This window comes from Homarus americanus, unplaced genomic scaffold (assembly GCF_018991925.1).
Source record: "Homarus americanus isolate GMGI-L3 unplaced genomic scaffold, GMGI_Hamer_2.0 scaffold21914, whole genome shotgun sequence".
Taxonomy (NCBI): domain Eukaryota; kingdom Metazoa; phylum Arthropoda; class Malacostraca; order Decapoda; family Nephropidae; genus Homarus; species Homarus americanus.
The window spans coordinates 992,808-1,015,136 of record NW_024719665.1 but is presented as its reverse complement, the minus strand read 5'-3'; the positions used below and the strand labels follow the sequence as shown (position 1 = coordinate 1,015,136).

At 46.1% G+C, this 22,329-nt stretch overlaps 1 protein-coding gene across 1 annotated transcript; it reads right to left on the bottom strand.

Moving 5' to 3' along the window:
* Positions 1 to 11,875: 11,875 nt before the first annotated feature.
* On the bottom strand, positions 11,876 to 20,697 carry LOC121860191 (probable caffeoyl-CoA O-methyltransferase 2). Its single transcript, XM_042357261.1, has 5 exons — positions 20,588 to 20,697; positions 18,165 to 18,245; positions 13,321 to 13,444; positions 12,956 to 13,067; positions 11,876 to 12,545 (listed from the first exon to the last, which is right to left on the bottom strand). The coding sequence occupies exons 2-5, from the start codon at positions 18,230 to 18,232 to the stop codon at positions 12,184 to 12,186; spliced, it is 666 nt and encodes a 221-aa protein (XP_042213195.1). The 5' UTR covers positions 18,233 to 18,245; positions 20,588 to 20,697; the 3' UTR covers positions 11,876 to 12,183.
* Between the last annotated feature and the right edge of the window lie 1,632 nt (positions 20,698 to 22,329).

Below are 22,329 nucleotides of genomic sequence, written 5' to 3'. Positions count from 1 at the left end.
AGCGTTACTGAACACTGGATTCTCGGACTGAACATGAAATGAATGCGCTGTGAGTAACTTTCATCCATAGAGCTCTGACAGCTCGTCCGTGACCTAGAGCCTAGCAGGTAGTCCTGGGTTGTCTCCATAGAGCTGCCAGCTAGGCGCGGAGAATCTCGATTCCTGGCGGGCGACTAGAGCGACGACGGGCGCTTCCTCAGCCTGACTTCTCTGAGCAGGACTCGGCTGTGAGGTGGACTCTCCTGTGTGTCTCTGTCTACAGCTCTGCTGAGGGGTTGGGGCCGTCCTATATATATTGGGAGGCCGTCAGGTTGAGCTGATCTGGGGGCCGACTGGCCAGAAGTTCTCACCCATTTGACCTAGCCGAAATGTGAGGTCAGGTCTGGGCGTTCTCCAGAGACTATAAATTTATATCTTCTGGAAAAAAGTCATCAGGTGGAGGGCCTTCTTGACATAGAGAGCCCTGGTTGATTCCTTAACTCTGCCAACTTGAGCTGGAGGGTTACATTTGACCTGGCTAATGTGGTCAGATGGACTTTCTCTGGGATGTGGATTTGGCTATATTGGGAGAGAGTCGCTGGTGCCTTCTTACATGTTGTTGTGGATCCCACTAATTCACATGGGAGAACTAGTTGATTTGTAACACCTTGAGCTTTCTCGAGGATATACACTTGACCTCCTAATGTCATGGGTCAGACTAGATTTCAGGTCCTGGCTGTGGTCTGACAGCCATCACTGGGGCTGTAGCTAGAATGGGCGACTGGTCAGCAAGGAGCTTGCTCAGAGGAGGTGTTGCATGTTGCAGGGCTGTAACTAGAATGAGCTGAGGTCAGCAGGAGCTTGCTCAGAGGAGGTGTTAAGTGTTTGCAGGGCTGGCAAGCGCTAGAATGAGGCTGGTCAGCAGGAGCTTGCTCAGAGGTGTTGCGTGTTGCAGGGGCTGTAGCTAGAATGAGGCTGGAGTCAGCCAGGAGCTTGCTTGCTCAGGCGGAGGTGTTGCGTGTTGGGGCTCACGGCTAGAATGAGAGCTGGTCAGCAAAGGAGGGCTTGCTCAGGGGAGGTGTTGCGTGTTGCAGGGCTGTAGCTAGGGCTAAGGAGGCTGGTCAGCTGACTGGCTTTTCTCAGAGGAGTGTTGTTGTTGACTAGTGTTGCAGGGGCACTGCCCAGAATGAGAGCTGGTCAGCAGGAGCTTGCTCAGAGGGAGGTGTTGCGTGTTGGGCTGCTAGCTAGAATGAGGCTAGGTCAACCGGGAGCTTGCACTCAGGAGGTTATTGCGTGTTACAGGGCTCTTAGCTAGAATGAGAGCTGGTCAGCAAGGAGCTTTCTCAGAGGTGTTGCATTGCAGGGCTGTATAGGGCCAAGAGCTGGTCAGCAGGAGCTTGCTCAGGAGGTGTTGCGTGTTGCCGGGGGCTGTAGCTAGAATGAGAGCTGGTCAGCAAGGAACTTGCTCCCAGAGGTATTGCGTGTTGCGAGATGCTTAGCTAGAATGAGAGCTGGTCAGCAGGAGCTTGCTCAGCAGGTGTGCGTGTTGCAGGGGCTGCAGCTAGAATGAGGAAAGCTGGTCAGCAGGAGCTTTCTCAGGAGGTGTTGCGTGTTGCTGGGGCTGTAGCTAGGCAGAGGCTGATCAGCAGCTTGCTGTGGAGGTGTTGCGTGCACAGGGGCACATAGCTTCAGAATGAGGCTGGTCAGCAAGAACTTGCTCAGAGGAGGTGTTGCGTGTTGCAGGGCTGTAGGTAGAATGGAGCTGGTCAGCAAGAACACTCAGAAGGAATGTTTAAGCATTGCCAGGGCTGTAGCTAGAATGAGAGCTGGTCAGCAAGGCTTGCTCAGTGGAGGTGTTGCGTGTTGGGGCTGGCTGAATGAGAGCTGGTCAGCAAGGAGCTACAGAGGGAGGTACTGCGTGTTGCAGGGCTGTAGCTAGAATAGAGCTGATGTTTGAGGAGCTTGCTCAGCGGAGGTGTTGCGTGTTGCAGGGCTGTAGCTAGAATGAGAGCTTCCCAATTAGCAAAGACTTTTCTTAGAGTGTTGCGTGTTGGGGCTGTAAGCTAGAATAGAGCTGATCAGCAAGCTTGCTCAGCGGAGGTGTGCGTGTTGCAGGGGCTATGTAACTAGAATGAGAGCTGGTCAGCAAGGAGCTTGCTTGCTCAGGAGTGTTGCGTGTTGCAGGGCTGTATGGTGGGGCAAGGCTGGTCGGCAGGAACTTGCTCAGAGGAATATTGCATTGTTTGCAGGGCTGGCTAGAATGAGAGCTGGTCAGCAGGGCTTGCTTTCCAGTGGGAGGTGTTGCGTGTTGCAGGGCTGTAGCTTCGATGAGGCTGGTCAGCAAGAACTTGCTCAAGGAGGTGTTGCGTGTTGCAGGGCTTGTAGCTAGAATGAGAGAGCTGGTCAGCAAGGCTGCTCAGAGGTGTTGGTATTTGCAGGGCTGTGTAGCTAGAATGAGAGCTGGTCTGAAGCGAGGGTTGCTCCAAAGGGAGGTGTTTAAGTGTTTTTGGGGCTGTAGCTAGAATAGAGCTGGTCAGCGAGGAGCTTGCTTTCAGAGGAGGTGTTGCGTGTTGCAGGGCTGCTAGCTAGAATGAGGCTGTTCAACCAGGAGCTTGCTCCAAAGGAGGTGTTGCGTGTTCATAGAGCTTGTCGCAAGGGTAGAATAATTTCAATGGCGAGACTGGCTGACCTTACTCTCCTCAGCTTCCAGGAAATGGGCGGATGCAAGCATCGCAGTGGCGACCCCCGTGAAAACTGCGCTGGTTGCTGAATCCGTCACATTGGAATGCTGATGGAAACACATCAGTTTGAGGAAAATATCCACTACACTGTTTAAATAAGAAAGTAATTTTGTTGAACCACCATGATCAGTGGCTTTACTAAGGGAGGGGGCAGTCCACCAGGTAACAGCAGGGGGGTGCCATGAGAACTCATAAATAAATAAATGTCACATATCTGTACTTTTTTTCAAAAAATCTAAGTACAACTTACGAGGTTATCAGTGCGAAATTTCTGTTACCAATCATTTATGTAGCCTTTGTAGGATACACTCTTTTGGAACCAATACAACTTTATGTACAACATTCTTTGGAGACTGTGGAGAAACTTTTATTGTTTTCTTTCACTTTCACAGATGGGAAGTACTGAAGAAATATGAACCTGTTTCCAGTCTAAAGACTTTCTCCAGACTAGATGGAATTTTTTATCTGTGATGCAGTAAGCCTCTCAAAAACAATTTACGAGAGCTGATCTGTAGCCTGGAAACATTGACGGATCAAAAGAAAATGTTGGCACAGAGGATCAGCTGAAGTTTTTGTAAAAAGATGTATGTGTTTTTTTATTTTTGAATTATCTTTCTTGTTGAGTGTGATGTACTGGAAGAAGTGAATCCTCACGCAAGAAAGTATTGCAAACAGAAGGAATAAGTCTTGAAAAGTGCTGCTCAATGGTTTGAAACTGTTTCTTCAGGTCATCGGAATGAGATGGAAGAGTGATTCAATATACCAACTACACAATGTGAAGAAATGGGCATCGCCATGGAAACAGGAAGAGGGAGGATAAGACGTAAGAGAAAATGATGCCAGACAAGATGGCTAGGGAAGCTGGACTGACACTGCAGAAATGAGGAATCAATGTGTGAATGCTAAGATCGATTTAGTCTAGAATTGGATGCTCGTTCAGAGGCCATGGATAATATCTTGTCAATATCTTGCGGATTATTCAATAGCTACTTGTTTTCTGCAAGAAGAACAACTTCAGAAGTATTTCAGAATTCAAGCATGATAAGATTTTTAGTAAATTTCTGATGAGGATGTCATGTTGAAATTGAAAGACTTCACCAGACACGTGGTACCAAAATACCTGAAGAAGCCAATAAATGGACAAGTGTTGCAGTTCACAAGTTTATTGTCAAATGTGGGACTTATGTGAAACCTTGCAGAAGCAATCGGCGCACCACAGATTCTTTTTTAACAATATGTGTGTCTGTTGCATCATGTGAAAAGTTTTCCTCTAGAAGCACAGAAACTCATCAAAATTATCTTCTGATTTCTACTTGACTCAAGGCAAGATTGAACAGCCTAGCGCGTTTCTATCGAAATAGATATGCCAAGACAGTTAATTTGGATGAAATAATTGGTAAGTTGCTTCAAGCTAAGTCACGAACGATGAGGCTGTAAGAAACTAATACCTATTTCATGTAAATCCACAATGAAAAACGCGGATAAGATACAATTTTGATAAAATACACGCGGGAAATAAAACAACGGAGCACCTAATATATATCTGTATATGGGCGAATGAAATATATATGGATCTACTCGTGTTTGAAGCCGGATTTGGTAAAACATATAAGACACCTAAAGTGATACCGGGTCCCCATTAGAAAGTCTGCAATTGCATAAAATAGATTGAACAGGCTTTGTGTGAAATATAACAAAAGAAATAGAACTGCTTTTCAATCCTAGTGGTCCAGTGAATTTGTTTTCCAGTCACAAGTCATAGGCTTGTGGGCCGTGGGTTTCAGCAGTTGAGAATTTAGCCTTCTTAGAAGATCATGATGCTTTATTGGGCTAATGAAATATAATATATATGTATATATCATTTATATATATATATATATATATATATATATATATATATATATATATATATATATATATATATTATTTTATTTATTTGTTGTTATTTATCTATTTATTTGTTATTTTATTTTTTTTTTTTGCGTTAGATGAAAATAACAGCATCTCGTTGTTTCTATAATTTGAACATCTGGGCTGTTAGTCAGTTTCTGACTAAAAATTGAGTTGAAAGAAATTACGCCCTTCTCATTGTATGTCTCTTTATTCAATTATGTAAACTGTTATATAAAGTATGGTTCTGTTTCTTTGGATATTTGAATTCTTGTATTATCAATCGTCGTAGATTTAAAATTAAATGCATTTGGCACTTATATACTGTAGATTTCTTAAATATCATCCATTTACAAACCTGTGTTTTTATTTTAGATATTACACTTGATGTGGTTTACATTATACTTTAGTAAAAATTGTTAATTTTCCATATTAGAAGAAACTAAACATTTATTTACTTTGGCGCCGTCAGGTCATTAAAACATTATTTTTTTATAATTCAAATCTGATGAGGAAGAGTAAGGGAACGAAATTGCGCTGCCCTCCGTTATGATGCTGGGGACGATTGTGTATTTTACTTTTACTGTATATTTATTCATCTCTGGAAGGAAGGGGGTGCCAGTGGATAGGTCCGCCCCGGGTGCCAAATACTCTAGGAACGCCCCTGGTCATGATGTAATTTTATGTGCCTAGCTTATACTACAGACGGGCAAGGGGGGACCTAATAGAGGTGTATCAACATCTCAAAGGGCACTACTCAATCGAGTGTCCTTACCTGGAGGCTCTGGAGCTGGCGGACGCACGCCCCACAACGGGTCACAGCTCAAGTTGAAGAAGCCGCAGGTCCAGAAAACTGTGAGGGGTAACCATTATGCTTTAACAAAGTTGCTTTCATTGGTACCAGATATCAAAATAAGTACCTCCTATTTATTATGGTGGGGGGTTCTGGGGGTGGTGCCCTTCGGCTAGAAAATTATTAAGGTTAGATAGGTTTCTTTGGTTGGTTAGTTCTGTCTCTGAGATTTCTCATAAATGAGGTTTTCCAAAGAAAGTGAAGGTGAGATTTAAACAAAACACATAAAAAATACATAAGAAAAATATAATTCCTTGTAAAAAAACGAATCTTTACCAAAACCGGTAAACCAATATCATTTCAGTTACAACGTAAAAATTGGAGTGTTGCAACACAATGTACTCTACTGTCTGTCCGAAATTATTTCCATAATACGAGAGTCACTCTTCTTCCGCGGTACTAATCATAAAAAACGATAAGCTCGTTTGAGTTAAAGAAAGGGTATACTGATTACATGGGAAACTTCTGTTTATGGAGCTAGTATTGCACAGCCCCCTCGTTCTGTCTTGTCCCGTTGCCAGCCACAATACGAAGTTGATGCACCTGCGGCTCGAACAACGAAGCACCAGAAGGAAGTGTCATTTGTAATTAATATATGGTGCACCGTGTGTGAGGGGGATGGGGGAGAGTGGGAGGCTACAGCGGGGTGGAGAATGACACAAGGAAATCTTTAGATCTTGATTATGTTAAGGTTGTGATGTCGTTGTGTACAGAGTTTTTTAGTCTGCAGCCTTTTTCTTTTATTTTAAGATATGGATTATTTTTATGTTAATTCTAATTTTCTGTTCAATTTATTTACTTATATTTCTTTCCTGTGGGCATCTATAGGAAATTTAAACTTATACTCATTGTTTATTCAACTTATAATTACTGCCATCACCCAGACATATCTCACATAGCATTAAACATACTGTAGCTTCAGCTGTAAAATCCTCTTAAGTAACTTTGGTAGGTGGCAGAGAGGTCAACACTCGTCAATTGTAAATTTTATTTTTTCTTGATAATCAAATTATATTGGGAGGAATGATGGAGTGTAGGGTTTCGTGATATAATGTTGTCTAGCACTCAGGATGGATGGAAACTCTAAGGTGGTGGTTTTCTTATATAATATAAGTTATATGGTAGACAGTCTGGTGCTGGAGGTGCCGTGTGGTGAGGAGCTGCTCAGTAGACACGTTCGGTGAGTAGCGTGCTGAAGGAGGTAGATGTGCAGGAGCTTCGTTAGAGAAGATGTTGCCTGTTCCTGGCCTCCAGGTTGAATGAGAACGGGACAGCGAGGAGCTTGCTTGGAGGAGGTGTTGCGTGTTCAAGAAGAGAGGCCAGAATGAATCTCAATGGAGAGACAGAGCTTATATACACAGCAGCCGTGAGTCACCCATGAGTCACCCGTGGGAAACCCCGGGAAGTCGCCGGTCTTTTGACTCCGTTGCTAGGATACTGTGGCATCTGGTGACGCCCCCCCCTTGGGCCGCTAATTTGGTTGCTAGGGAAGACGTAGCAGGTGGAATGCGGCTACGCAGTTGTAGGGGAGACGTCCACTACAATACTCCCCCTCCCCTCCCGGCGCGGCGGGAGGCTGGATGTTGTCCGGGTTGTGTCCCACACATAACACATACCGGGCAGGTGTACGTACGACTCGGCCGATACGTGTAACAACTCCGTCTAGTGACACAAAACCTGTGGGAGAATTAGGAGGAGAAAGAGGGTTTGGGATTAGAGGAGGTTGTACAAGCAATGGTTGTTGTGCTCCTGCTGCTGCAGGGGCTGCGTCAGGAGGAGGGTCCATGGCAGGAGCAGGTTCTATGACAGGAGGGAGGTCTATTATAGGTTCAGGTTCTATGACAGGAGGAGGGTCTATGACAGGAGCAGGTTCTACAGCAGGAACAGGGTGTACATGAGGGTGAAAAGAGGGTGCCCAGAAATGTCGTGGGCGTGGTGTTGCTGCCGGTGGTAACTGCGGGTAGACTGGTGCAGGCGTAGTTTGTTGATGGTGCTGCTGGGCTGGGGGCCCGACGGGTAAGGTGGCCGGTTTGACTCGGTCTATGCTGATGGTGTCATGTCTGCCATTCCGGATAATCGTCAGGAACTTTGCTGAACGGGTAACCACCTGGAAGGGTCCATCGTAGGGGCGTTGTAATGGGTTGCTGTGAGCATCATGCCTGACGAAAACATACTCGGCTGTGATTAGTGCAGGAGGGATGTGTTCAAGGCGCCGAGGAGGCTGGCGTGGAGCAGTAGCTCTGAATGCAGAAACTGCTTGTCATAGCTTTTGGAGTAAGTCGTGACGAACGGCTGGAGTGGTTTGGTTGGGATCAGGAGGAAGTGAGAAATCCCCGGGTAGCCGAAGGGGCTCGCCTAGTGTCAGATCTGCTGGGCTGCAGTCCATATCCTCCTTGTGTGACGCACGGATGCCGAGGAGCACTAAGGGAAGCGCATCAGTCCAGCTGTAAGGGTCGTGCTGTGCCTTGAGTGCGTCCTTCAGCTGCCGGTGAAAACGCTCTACCATGCCGTTGGCTTGAGGGTGGTATGCTGTAGTGCGTTGTCTAGACGTGCCGAGGAACTGTAGGAGGTGCTGCCGGAGTTGTGACTCAAACTGTACTCCTCGGTCAGTGATTACGGTTGCGGGGGGGCCAAAACGGGAAACCCAACCGGACATGAAGGCGCGGACAGTAGTCTCTGCTGTAGCATTGGGCATGGGAATTGCTTCTGTCCACCTGGTGAAACGGTCGATGCAGGTGAAGATGTAGGTGCTACCGTAGGATGATGGTAGAGGTCCCACGATGTCGAGGTGTACTACTTGAAAACGTCCTTTGGGAATAGGAAGGCTTGTAAGGGGGCCCGTATGTGACGATGTATTTTGGAGGACTGGCAGGCCAGGCACTGGGCAGCCCATTTCTTAGTATCAGACTTGATGCCGGGCCAGACGACACGTTGCGTGAGGAGGCGCTGGGAGGCCCGCACACCCGGGTGGCTGAGACCATGGATGCGGTCGAAAACAGCGCGGCGGTGGACGTGAGGCACGAACGGTCTAGGCTGTCCACAGTATACGTCACACCACAATTTTATCTTTGTGCCAGGAACAGGGAGTTCTTGGAGTGTGAGGCCTGAGGGGGATGTCTTGTATGCTGCCAGGTCTTCGTCTTTCTCTTGAGCCGCGGCTAGCTGCCAATAATCAATGGGTGGAGATGAGGGAAGAATGGTGGATATACAACGAGAGAGGGCGTCGGCGATCTCGTTGTGGCTGCCTTTAATGTGTTGGACGTCGCTGGAGAACTCCGAGATGTAAGCCAAGTGGCGCAGGACACGAGGTGTATGTGACTGGGAAGCTGAAGCGAAGGCGTGGACGAGGGGCTTGTGATCAGTGAAGATGGTGAACTGACGGGCCTCGAGGAAGTGCTGGAAATGTCTGACAGCCAAGTATATGGCCAGGAGTTCTCGATCAAAAGCGCTGTACTTGAGGTGTGGTGGTTGAAGCCGTTGTGAGAAGAAAGCAACGGGCATGAGAATTCCGTTGATCTCCTGCTGTAAGACGGCGCCCACTGCAGTAGAAGAAGCGTCTGTTGTGAGAGTGGTCCGGGCGTTAGGTGCGGGGTGGGCCAGGAGGGTGAGGCGTGTAATGTGCTGTTTGATAGTGGTGAATGCCGTAGTAGCCTCTTGAGTCCACACGAGAGACTTGTGAGACTTCTTTGGGCGTCCCTTGAGAAGGTCGTGTAGGGGGGCTAGGACGGTGGCAGCTTTGTCAATGAAGCGGTGGTAGTAGTTGACTAAACCCAGGAATTCTCGGAGTTTCTTCGCCGTTTCAGGTTTGGGGAACTCCCTAATCGCAGTTATCTTCTGTGGTAGGGGTTGTATGCCACTGGGCGAGACTCTGTGACCGAGGAAATCGATGGCCGAGGTTCCAAAGACGCACTTAGCAGGATGAACTTTCATGTTGTTGTTCTGCAGGCGTTGGAGAAGGAGTTGTAGGTGGTGGCGGTGCTCGGCAGGCGTCGAAGATGCGACGAGGATGTCGTCAATGTAGACTGTGACAAAATCGAGGTCGCGAAGCATATGGTCCATGTACCTCTGGAAAGTCTGTGCTGCATTGCGTAAGCCAAAACTCATGAAAGTGTACTCGAAGAGTCCAAACGGAGTGGTGATGGCTGTCTTCTGGGTATCTGCCGGTGCTACTGGGATCTGGTGGAAGGCACACTCCAAGTCGATCTTCGAGAAGATAGTCTTGCCATGAAGTTTGTGGTGAAAGTCCTGGACATGCGGAATCGGGTACCTGTCAGGTTTGGTGACGAGATTCAGGGCTCTGTAGTCGCCACACACCCTCCACTCGCCGGGTGTTTGCTTAGGAACCATGTGAAGAGGCGATGCCCAGGGACTCCTTGAAGGGCGAATGATGCCGTCTTGCAGTAGTTTGTTGAATTCTACTTTGGCTGTTTTCAGGAGCTCAGGGCGCAGGCGGCGAGGGCGTGAAAAGACTGATGGTCCTTTGGTTTCGATGTGGTGGAAAATTCCTGATGTAGGTGGTGGGGGTAGGGAGACTCGGGGTGAGAAAAGCTCCTTGAATTCGTCAAGCAGGGAGGAGAACTTGTTGGAAGGCGCAAGACAGGTGATAGTGTCGGTGTGTCTGGCACGAAAACCCTGGATCTTGCGTGCTGTAGGCTCATGGATGAGGCATAGATGACTTGGTTTGACGTCGAGCTTGTGGAAGGTGAGGAAGTCGAAACCAAGGATGGGTTGAGACACGTCTGCTATCACGAATAACCAACGCAGAGTCTTGGGCAGACCGAGGTCTAAGGCGAGGGTGCGTACGCCGTAGGAGGCGATGGAGGTACCGTTGGCAGCGAACAGGTCATAAGAGGGTTGCTTTGACTTGTCTTGTAGTGAGGGAGGGATGAGGCTGACCGATGAACCTGTGTCGATGAGGAACTTCTTGCCGGAGGTGCGGTCGGTGACGCGCAGTAATGAGACGCCTGGAGGGACGGAGGCTGAGGCGTCTACCAGCCTCCGGTGTTGCCGTTTCCCGAATAGGTGCAATTGGGCTCACAGTTTCGAGCATTGCGGCCGAAAGTCTGGTGATGCCAGCAGAGGGTAAATTTGTTGTGCTGGGGGCTGGCTGCTGTGCGTCGGAACTTGTAGGGCGTGGTGCGTGAGTCAGGAACTGGCGCAGCAGTGGGTATGGAGGAGCAGAACTGCTCAATGGTGTCCATCCTGCGGTTCAAAGTTTGCAACAGGTCCTTGATGTCTTGTGAGGTATTGCTCGGCTGAGGGGTGTTGACCCGGCTTACAAGTTCGGTGGTAGGTACTGGTGTGACCGTGGCGGCAAGGGGTGCAGCAGCGCACTCGTTGAAAATTCTGTCTGCCGCGGTTGCATATAGTTCTGGTGTCGTAGAGTAATCTACTGCGGACAGGATGTTGCGTACTTCTGCGAGTAGCTTTTGTGCGTGAAGCTGACGGGAGTTCAGCCGACACATCTCCTCCCAGAGACGACCCGGGGTTCAGTTCCCGAGGGAGATAGAGGATAGATCTTGCAGGAGATTGGGGCTGGTCTGTTGATAACACGTCTTCAAGGCATCCCGCAGGGTAGCGAATTTGTTGTCATCTGGAGGGTTGGAAATGGTTTGTGAGACCCGCGTGGCCACTTCCGTGGGTAAGGCACAGAGCAGGGTGCTATACTTTTGCTCGTCAGTCGCTTGTGAGCCGACGAGGGCTGCTTCCACATGATCTAGCCAGTCCTCGACGTTGTGGTTGAAAGTCGGCAGAGAGATCCGTCCGTCCTCCATCCTGTGTGAGTGCTTTTTTCCGGGGGTCACCATTTGTAGGGTTTCGTGATATAATGTTGTCTAGCACTCAGGATGGATGGAAACTCTAAGGTGGTTTTCTTATATAATATAAGTTATATGGTAGACAGTCTGGTGCTGGAGGTACCGTGTGGTGAGGAGCTGCTCAGTAGACATATTCGGTGAGTAGCGTGCTGAAGGAGGTAGATGTGCAGGAGCTTCGTTAGAGAAGATGTTGCCTGTTGCTGGCCTCCAGTTTGAATGAGAACGGGACAGCGAGGAGCTTGCTTGGAGGAGGTGTTGCGTGTTCAAGAAGAGAGGCCAGAATGAATCTCAATGGAGAGACAGAGCTTATATACACAGCAGCCGTGAGTCACCCATGAGTCACCCGTGGGAAACCCCGGGAAGTCGCCGGTCTTTTGACTCTGTTGCTAGGATACTGTGGCATCTGGTGACGCCCCCCCCCCCTTGGGCCGCTAGTTTGGTTGCTAGGGAAGACGTAGCAGGTGGAATGCGGCTACGCAGTTGTAGGGGAGACGTCCACTACAGGATGATACTCAGATGAAATCTTCGTGAGCAAAATAGTTTTCATGTCTTAAAAAATAAATAATACAAGGTTGACTCCAGTAAAAATATCACTATTAATCATTTTAAGATTTATATTTATTCTACAGGTGAAAGTAAACTGTGATATATTTTAGTAACTGGACCAAATATAATATCACATTACAAACCCTTCAATCACAGTACCAACACTAATCATCTTTTACATTCTACAGTACGGTACACCCTCAACCTCTCCAAACTTAAAAACAACAAATATTCCCCGACCCCAACAGTACATCTCGTAACAAACTTTGAGCCGAAGGAAAGGAATATGAAACTTTGTACCTCTTAATAATATTTATAAGACATTTAAAAAACTTTATCTATTGATGTACTCGTGACATTACTTCTTAAAGCACATGGTAAACCCGTCACCAATGTTCAGGAAAGAAATGTCTATGCGCTGGTCGTCCCTGAGTTTAACGTTTAACTTCCTGAGCGCCACAGTGTCTGCCGTCTGATCACTGAGGTCCAACACACTTCCATCCCAGAGTGTGTTATCGAAGGTGATGACGCCTCCTGCATGCACAAGTATCATACACTGTTCGTAATAGTTGTCATAGTTGGGCTTGTCGGCATCGATGAAGACATAGTCGAAGGTGCCAGCCTGGCCCTCGTCAATGAACTTCTGGAGGGTGTTGCTGGCAGGGGCGATGTGTAGGTGTATCTTGTGGGACACCCCAGCCTCGCTCCAGTACTTCTTGCCTGTGACAGATGACAGATATTGAGATACTTGTCTTTACATCATTTCTAAAGGTCCCATAAATATGAGCATTGTATCAGAAGTACTTGTTATGTGTCTGATCACGTGAGCTGTATTCTGATGGTAATTTATATAATACAATATTTAGGATTTTATGCATTTCAAAACTTGAGAAGACATCACTAATATAACGAAAGAACAGTAGTTGAGTATTAGTATTTCAGACTTTTTTTCACCATACCTTCAACAAGTGAAGATTTCTACTCGCCATAAAGGTTTGAACATCGCAGAAAAAGGTAAAAAAAAATCGGGGGGCGGCAACAACCTAGTCCATAATGTTATTACAAACACTAACACTACCTAAAGCCCCCCCCCCACCCCCCAACACTCAGCCACGAGCCACACATCTTACCGATGGAGGTGTACTCCTCGCTGATGTCTAGAGCGTGAACTTCCCCGTCAGGAGGAATGGCTAAGGCAGCTGAGAGGCTGCTGGAACCAGTAAACACCCCCACATCCAACACCTGTAACATATTAATAAGTATCATAACAGTGGTGCTCTGGTCTATTTACCTCTTCCAACACAATATAAACTCAATGTAATTTAACCAAACACTGACTTATCCACACCTTGCCACTACACCATACATCCTCACAGTAATATTTTCATTATTAAGTAAATGTCACAAATTTTTTTCAACAGCTTTTACATCTGATAAAATTTATATCTTGGTTCATCAATAATAAACTTAATTCAAAAGCTATTTGCACAGTGACCTTCTTGGCTCCCATTGTCTTCATGATGTTGGCGTTGAGCTGGAGTACCTCAGGGGCGCCGAGCATAGCATAACGGGCGTGTTTTAAAGTCTCCTCGTTCAGGCGCTTCTGGACGTCTGTGAGTCTGTAACAGACAGAGGCAGATTAGTGGAAACCTCTACTGGCTGACTTACTTACCAACAAAAATATACTGTAATAAGTACAGTACATGTTTGGTCAATAATAATGGGATGTACTGTATATGGGCAGGCAGTCAGGTGCTGTTTGGGGTGACGCTACTCTCGTGGGCGACTCAGAAGAAAAGTTACAAATGTTAGTGAATGAGTTTGAGAGAGATGAAGTAGGAGTATAAACCAAAGTCATGTCATGAAAATAATTAAGAAGGGAGACAGAGAGAAGTAATGTTAGGGAAACAGAATGTAGTCAATGAATTGTTTCAGATACCTGGGAGTGAGTGTGTCACAACCTTGACTGGTGAATGTTGACTTGCATTACGGGGAAGCGTGGAGTGAAGGATGGGCGGAGAGTGTGTGAACTGTGTCATGGGAGGAGAAGTTGGGGATGTAAAGAGAATTATTGAGTCACCAGTGTGTGTGTGTGTGTCATGAACAAGCGACACAATAGACAAGGGGTGAGAAAGAAATAAGAAGAAGAGAAACAAGATGTGGAAACGAAATAATTCTTGAAAGAAAAAGATTTAACTGTCAGATGGTGGAGGATGGAGGTGTTGGGGAGAGTATGTAGGGGAGGGTAGAGGTGTAGGGGAGGGTAGAGGTGTAGGGGAGGGTAGAGGTGTAGGGGAGAGTAGAGGTATAGGGGAGAGTAGAGGTGTTGGGGAGTAGAGGTGTTGGGGAGTATGTAGGGGAGGTGGGGTGTTGGGGAGAGTAGAGGTGTAGGAGAGAGTAGAGGTGTAGGGGAGAGTAGAGGAGGTGTAGTGGAGAGTATGTAGGGGAGGGTAGGGGTGTTGGGGAGAGAAGAGGTGTTGGGGAGAGTATGTAGGGAGGGTAGAGGTGTAGGGGGAGAGAAGAGGTGTTGGGGAGAGAGTATGTAGGGGAGGGTAGAGGTGTAAGGGAGAGAGAGAGTGTTGGGGTATGTGGGGAGGGGTAGAGTGTAGGGGAGGAGGGTGTTGGGAGGTATGTAGGGAGGGTAGGGTGTAGGGGAGAGTAGGGTGTTGGGGGAGGTATGGGGGAGGGTAGAGGTGTAGGGAGGTAGAGGTGTTGGGGAGAGTATGTAGGGGAGGTAGAGGTGTAGGGGAGAGTAGAGGTGTTGGGAGGTATGTAGGGGAGCGTAGAGGTGTAGGGAGAGTAGAGGTGTTGGGGGAGAGTATGTAGGGGAGGTAGAGGTGGGGGAGAGAGAGGTGTTGGGGGAGAGTATGTAGGGGAGGTGGGGTGTAGGGAGAGCATGTAGGGGAGGGTGGGAGGTTGGGGGAGAAGGGTGTTGGGGGGAGTATGTGGGGAGGGTAGAGGTGTAGGGGAGAGAAAGGTGTTGGGAATATGTAGGGGATGGTAGAGGTGTAGGGAGAGAAGAAGTGTTGGGAGTATGTAGGGAGGGTAGAGGTGTAGGGGAGAGTAGAGGTGTTGGAAGATATGTAGGGGAGGTAGAGGTGTAGGGGAGGTAGAGGTGTTGGGGAGTGTAGGGGAGGGTAGAGGTGTAGGGGAGGGTAGAGGTGTAGGGGAGGAGTAGAGGTGTTGGGGAGTATGTAGGGAGGTGGGTGTAGGGAGAGTAGAGGTGTTGGGGAGAGTAGAGGTGTTGGGGAGAGTATGTAGGGGAGGTAGAGGTGTAGGGAGAGGGTGTTGGGGAGGTAGAGGTGTTGGGGAGAGTATGTAGGGGAGGTAGAGGTGTAGGGGAGGTAGAGGTGTTGGGGACAGTATGTGGGGAGGGTGGGGTGTGGGAGAGTAGAGGTGTTGGGGAGAGTATGTAGGGAGGGTAGAGGTGTAGGGAGAGTAGAGGTGTTGGGAAGAGTATGTAGGGAGGGTAGAGGTGTAGGGAGAGTAGGGTGTTGGGAGGTATGTAGGGAGGGTAGGGTGAGGGAGTAGGGTGTTGGGAGAGTATGTAGGGGAGGTTGAGGTGTAGGGGAGGTAGAGGTGTTGGGAAGAGTATGTAGGGGGAGTTGAGGGGTGTGGGGGAGGTAGGGTGTTGGGGAGAGTATGTAGGGAGGGGTAGGGTTTAGGGGAGCGTAGAGGTGTTGGGGAGAGTATGTAGGATAGGGGTGGGGTGTAGGGGAGGTATGTAGGGGGAGGGTGGGGTGTAGGGAGGGTGAGGTGTTGGGGGAGGTATGTAGGGGAGGGTAGAGTGTGGGGAGAGTAGGGTGTTGGGAGATGTAGGGGGAGGGTAGAGGTGTAGGGAGTAGAGGTGTAGGGGAGGGTAGAGGTGTTGGGGAGGTAGAGGTGTAGGGGAGAGTAGGGTGTTGGGAGTATGTAGGGAGGGTAGAGGTGTAGGGGAGGTATGTAGGGAGGGTAGAGGTGTAGGGGAGAGTAGAGGTGTTGGGAGTATGTAGGGAGGTAGAGGTGTAGGGGAGGGTAGAGGTGTTGGGGAGAGTATGTAGGGGAGGTGGGGGTGTGGCGGAGGGTAGAGGTGTTGGGGGAGGAGTATGTAGGGGAGGTAGAGGTGTAGGGGGAGAGTGTAGGGAGGGTAGGGTGAGAGGGAGGTGGGGTGTAGGGAGGGGTAGAGGTGTAGGGGAGGGTAGAGGTGTAGGGGAGAGTATGAGGGAGGGTAGGAGGTGTACGGGAGGGTAAAGGTGTTGGGGAGGTATGTAGGGAGGTAGAGGTGTAGGGGAGAGTAGGGTGTTGGGGAGAGTATGTAGGGAGGTAGAGGTGTAGGGAGGTAGAGGTGTTGGGGAGAGTATGTAGGGAGGTAGAGGTGTAGGGAGGGGTAAAGGTGTAGGGGAGTACGTAGGGGAGGGTAGGGGAGTGTAGGGAGGGTAAAGGTGTTGGGGAGAGTATGTAGGGGAGGGTAGAGGTGTAGGGGAGAGTAGGGTGTTGGGAGTATGTAGGGGAGGGGTAGGGTGTAGGGGAGGAGTAGAGGTGTTGGGAGAGTGTAGGGGAGGGTAGAGGTGTAGGGAGGTGAGGTGTTGGGAGAGTATGTAGGGAGGGAGTAGAGGTGTCAGGGAGAGTAGGGTGTTGGGGGAGAGTGGGAGGGTAGAGGTGTAGGGTAGAGGTGTGGGAGGGTATAGGTGTTGGGGAGGTGAGGGGAGGGTAGAGGTGTAGGGAGGTAGGGGGAGGAGTATGTAGGGAGGTGGGGTGTAGGGGGAGAGTAGAGGTGTTGGGGAGAGTATGTAGGGGAGGGTAGAGGTGTGGGGAGGGTAAGGGTGTGGGAGAGTATGAGGGGAGGGGTAGGGTGTAGGGAGGTAGAGGTGTTGGGAGTGTAGGGGCGTAGAGGTGTGGGGGAGAGTAGAGGTGTTGGGAGGTATGTAGGGAGGGTAGAGGTGTAGGGGAGGTAGAGGTGTTGGGAGGTGGTAGGAGGGTAGAGGTGTGAGGGAGGTATGGGGGTAGAGGTGTTGGGGGAGGTGTGGGGAGGGAGAGGTTAGGGGGGGGTAGAGGTGTTGGGAGAGTATGTAGGGAGGGTAGAGGTGTAGGGGGGAGTATGGGTGTTGGGGAGAGTATGTAGGGAGGGTAGAGGTAGGGAGTAGAGGTGTTGGGGAGAGTATGTAGGGAGGTGGGGTGTGGGAGAGTAGAGGTGTTGGGGAGAGTATGTAGGGGAGGTGGGGTGTAGGGAGTAGGGTGTTGGGGAGAGTATGTAGGGGAGGGTAGAGGTGTAGGGGAGGTAAGTGTTGGGGAGGTATGTAGGGGAGGTAGAGGTGTAGGGAGGTGTAGGGGAGGGTAAAGGTGTTGGGGGGAGTAGTAGGGGAGGTAGAGGTGTAGGGAGGTAGAGGTGTAGGGGAGGGTAGAGGTGTTGGGAGTATGTAGGGAGGTGAGGTGTAGGGGAGGTAGAGGTGTTGGGAGGTATGTAGGGAGGGTAGAGGTGTTGGGAGGGGTAGAGGTGTTGGGGAGAGTATGTGGGGAGGGTAGAAGTGTAGGGAGGGGTATAGGTGTGGGGAGGGTAGAGGTGTAGGGGAGGTAGAGGTGTTGGGAAGAGTATGTAGGGAGGGTAGGGTGTAGGGGGGTGGGGTGTAGGGAGGGTAGGGTGTTGGGAAGAGTTGTAGGGAGGGTAGAGGTGTTGGGAGGTATGTGGGGAGGGTAGAGGTGTAGGGGAGGGATAGGTGTTGGGGAGTATGGGGAGGGTAGAGGTGTAAGGGAGGTAGAGGTGTTGGGAGGTATGTAGGGGAGGGTAGAGGTGTAGGGGAGGTAGAGGTGTTGGGGGAGAGTATGTAGGGGAGGGTAGAGGTGTAGGGAGAGTAGAGGTGTTGGGAGAGTATGTGGGGAGGGTAGAGGTGTAGGGGAGGGTAAAGGTGTTGGGGAGAGTATGTAGGGGAGGGTAGAGGTGTAGGGGAGGGGTAGAGGTGTAGGGAGGGAAGGTGTTGGGGAGAGTTGAGGGGAGGGTGGGGTGTAGGGAGGGGTAGAGGTGTGGGGGGAGGGTAGAGGTGTTGGGGAGAGTATGTAGGGAGGGTAGAGGTGTAGGGGAGGGTAAAGGTGTTGGGGAGAGTATGTAGGGAGGTGGGGTGTTGGGGAGGGTAGAGGTGTTGGGAGAGTGAGGGAGGTAGAAGTGTAGGGAGGGTATAGGTGTAGGGAGGGTAGAGGTGTAGGGAGGGTAGGGGTGTTGGGAAGGTATGTGGGGAGGGTAGGTGTAGGGGAGGGTAGAGGTGTAGGGGAGGGGTAGAGGTGTTGGGAGAAGAGTATGTAGGGGAGGGTAGAGGTGTTGGGAAGAGTATGTAGGGGAGGGTGGAGGTGTTGGTGTACAGTGCTCACCTTAGGGAGTGGTCCACTGTGTACTTCACCAGCTGGTCCTTGCTGTCGTAACTCTTCAGACTAGACATCTTGGAGATAATTCTGCAAAGGCGATAAGTCAAGGTTATTTCATTTCCTTATACCTTGATGATGATGATGATGATGATGATGATGATGATGATAATAAAACAAAATAATAATAATAATAATAATAATAATAATAATAATAATAATAATAATAATAATAATAATAATAATAATAATAATAATAATAATAATAATAATAATAATAATAATAATAATAATAATAATATTTAATAATAATAATATTAATAATAATAATAAAAATAATAATAATAATAATAATAATAATAATAATAATAATAATAATAATAATAATAATAATAATAATAATAATAATAATAATAATAATAATAATAATAATAATAATAATAATAATAATAATAATAATAATATAATAATAATAATAATAATAATAATAATAATAATAATAATAATAATAATAATAATATAATAATAATAATAATAATAATAATAATAATAATAATAATAATAATAATATAATAATAATATAATAATAATAATAATAATAATAATAATAATAATAATAATAATAATAATATAATAATAATAATAATAATAATAATAATAATAATAATAATATAATAATAATAATAATAATAATAATAATAATAATAAAAATAATAATAATAATAATAATAATAATAATAATAATAATAATAATAATAATAATAATAATAATATAATAATAATAATAATAATAATAATAATAATAATAATAATAATAATATAATAATAATATAATAATAATAATAATAATAATAATAATAATAATAATAATATAATAATAATAATAATAATATAATAATAATAATAATAATAATAATAATAATATAATAATAATAATAATAATAATAATAATAATAATAATAATAATAATAATACTAATAATAATAATAATAATAATAATAATAATAATAATAATAATAATAATAATAAAACAAACACTAAGATTTTTTAGTTGTTTTAAGCTCATGTTACCGTGGCCAGGGTAGGGCTTACCTGTACGTAAATATTGTTGACAGCAGTGCCAGACGTATTGCCTCCTTGTGTTGCTTTACACTGTCTCTAACACTGTAAAGCTCAGACCTAAGTTCCAGGTTGCTGATCTGGCTTTCTGTGCCTCATTTACGCACAATGGCAGGGTCTCAATTGTTTCTCTTACTATTAACAACACAACATACAAACTGTATATCGTTTCTCACTACTTATTTATTTTTGTCTTTTGTATTTTTTCTTTATTATTCTTATTATTACAGTGTTATTATTATTATTGTTGTTGTTGTTATCGTTATTTTATTATTTTATTTTTAATTTTGTATTTTTATTATAAATTATATTTATTACGAATCATCATCATCATCATCATCATCATTTATTATTATTATTATTATTAATATTATTTATTATTATTATTATTATTTTCGCCCCCTCGTCCCCGATTTGGGTCAGTGACCTGTTCCTGGGTGGGCTAATCCCTGTTAAAGAAACATCATAAACACTAAACTCAACACTTAGTTTAAACGACCTTCTTAATAAACTGCCTCCTCTAAACGTTGGAATAATTAAATATTTCTAAAACTTGGGCGAATCATTGTGAAGAGTTCATTACCTACTTGAGGGAGATAATACTGTGAAGGGTCATCAGTGATGGCACAAAGGTGTGTATATGTATGTATAAATAATTAAATAAATAAATAAATAAATAAAACTAATAAAAAAATAAAAAAATAAAAATAATAAATAATAAAATAAATAAATATTGATGTGATAACCGTGGTAACATTATGAGATGTACTTATTACCACCATGCTATTGTACTATTCCCGATGATACTAAATGTTACACAATACTTCATGAGATAAATGTATAGTATATATCAGGTGCCTCAAAGAGAGCTCAGGTTCTCAACTGGCTCAGCCATATTAATATTGTTATTATTATCCACTCTGTATCTGAATTTTTATTTTTGGCTAAATAAACTGTTACAATTCAACTATTAACGTAGGAGGCTGTTGGTCACTATATTATGTTAATGTACAACTACGATGGAGCAAGGAGGTTGGTGCGTGGCTCCTTTAAACACCCATTGTTCCCTGATGGATCGAAATAATTGACTAGCTTACGAACTTCTTATTTTCGAATAACTAAACGACTAAGGATGACTTGCTACAACACTCGTATAGTCTTACATGGGAAACCTAACAACGCATTACAGTCCGTGAACCGTGTGTCGCATTCACTTGATAACTACAAGATAAGTGAAAATATACACAGGGATAACAAGAGTTCACTGGTTACTTATAACACTGCGTAAAGACAACATACCAATGATAACTTACCTACACGGCACCTCACAACGAGCACATGTCGAGTGAAACTGACTCGGGTTGTTTTGCTCAGCCTATTGTGTGTGAGGGATGGGAGGGAAGCCGCTGGCACCACCTACAAGCTGCACCACATACTAAATAAAACGACACTTGTTATAGCACTTCGTACAGGTTTTATGTTCCTGCTTTATGACAGAAACTACAATTTCTTTCTCTTTCCCGAGAATTAGTGCTTTAAGAAGGTAACATTGCTTAACAGTCCCTTTGTAATAGTTAAGATAAAAGCATACTGGCATCACCGTCAAGTCTAGCGTGCCGTCTGCAGATCTACAGTACACCGCCACCACAGCTGGTGTGTTTAACTTTAAGCCGCGATATAAGACAGTAAATAAGAATAAGTATATCCCAGAGTTAAATAATTTTGTTCATGCCAGCGACCTTCCCGTGTCCACGAAAATATCTGGAAAAATTAATCGCATTGCATTACGTAATAGACATGACAGTGAACTTCTGTATCTCCTGCTGGACCACCAGGGCCCACGAGTACCAGCGCGGCGTTGAGTACACCTTGGCGACCGAGCACTATCATCGTGACTTGTTTTATTATTGAATACAACAAACTAAGACAATTTAATAGTTTATATTTAGATGTACGAGTTACAGTAATGATTGAGCGTCAGTCTAGTTACTCTAGTAGTACAGTACACGTCTGGAGGCGCTGAACCACGTCATCCATAATGATCCTCAACATGTGGATCAGTCGTGATGGATCAATTCCTCCACCTGCCCTCCCATTATCCTGGGACCTGCCTCCCCGTGATAGTTGTTGTGGGGGTCAACAAGGACAGTTTACGTCACTGTTATTGTCTCAGTGTACCCCATGAAAGGCTGAAAATCAAACTGGAAGGGTACGGAATTCGGGGAAAAGTCCTAGCGTGGATAGAAGACTTTCTACATAACCGCAAGCAGTGTGTGGCGGTTAATGGCATGAAATCATTATCTGTACCTGTCACAAGCGGGCAATATATTGGGCCCGCTGTTGTTTGCAGATGACGCCAAGTTATTTCGAGAAATAAAGAGCCAAGCGGACTGTGAAGAGCTGCAGAAGGACCTCTGTGAGCTCCAAGAATGGTCGAAGAAATGGCTGCTGAGATTCAATGTCATGAAGTGTAAGAGGATGCACCTGGGGCGTACCAACGGTAAGGACGCGTATCATATGTCCCAACGGGATGAAGAAACTGCACTATTTGAGACTGAATGTGAGAAGGACCTAGGTGTGTGTGATGACAATGAGTTGAAATTCTCTGGCCATTGTGAGAAGAAGGTAAATCAGGCAAATAAATTATTAGGTCTTGTAAGAAGGTCGTTTAGATATCTAGACGGTCCGTCCCTCGTAACGATCTTCAAGAATGAAGTGCTTCCCCATCTGGAGTACTGTCACCCCGTTTGGTCCCCGAGATATGCTAGAGACTGTCAGTTGATTGAAAATGTTCAAAGGAGGGCCACCAGACTGGTGCCTGCCCTTCGGCACCTCAGCTACCCTGAGATTGGAGCGCCTGAACTTGTCTAGCTTATACTACAAGCTTTACTTTGCTTTATCCTCTTCACTAGTGATCAACTCGTTAGCCGCTTGGGCGATCGGTCACGTCTCTGTTATGCATTGTTGGCAAGTACTGAGCATGTGCCGGCTCCTGAATGTATCTGAACCTTCTTCAGTGTTGGTCAAGTCTGGTCTTGAAAGAGCTCGCAAGGGG

What these genes read in the sequence shown, in the direction of transcription:
- LOC121860191 (XM_042357261.1), bottom strand. Translation starts at nt 18,232, where the DNA reads ATGTCTAGTCTGAAGAGTTACGACAGCAAGGACCAGCTGGTGAAGTAC. An exon ending in ACAGTGGACCACTCCCTAAG is followed by an intron (nt 13,445 to 18,164) that starts GTGAGCACTGTA and finishes TGTCTGTTACAG; the next exon opens with ACTCACAGACGTCCAGAAGC. An exon ending in CGAGGAGTACACCTCCATCG is followed by an intron (nt 12,546 to 12,955) that starts GTAAGATGTGTG and finishes CATCTGTCACAG; the next exon opens with GCAAGAAGTACTGGAGCGAG.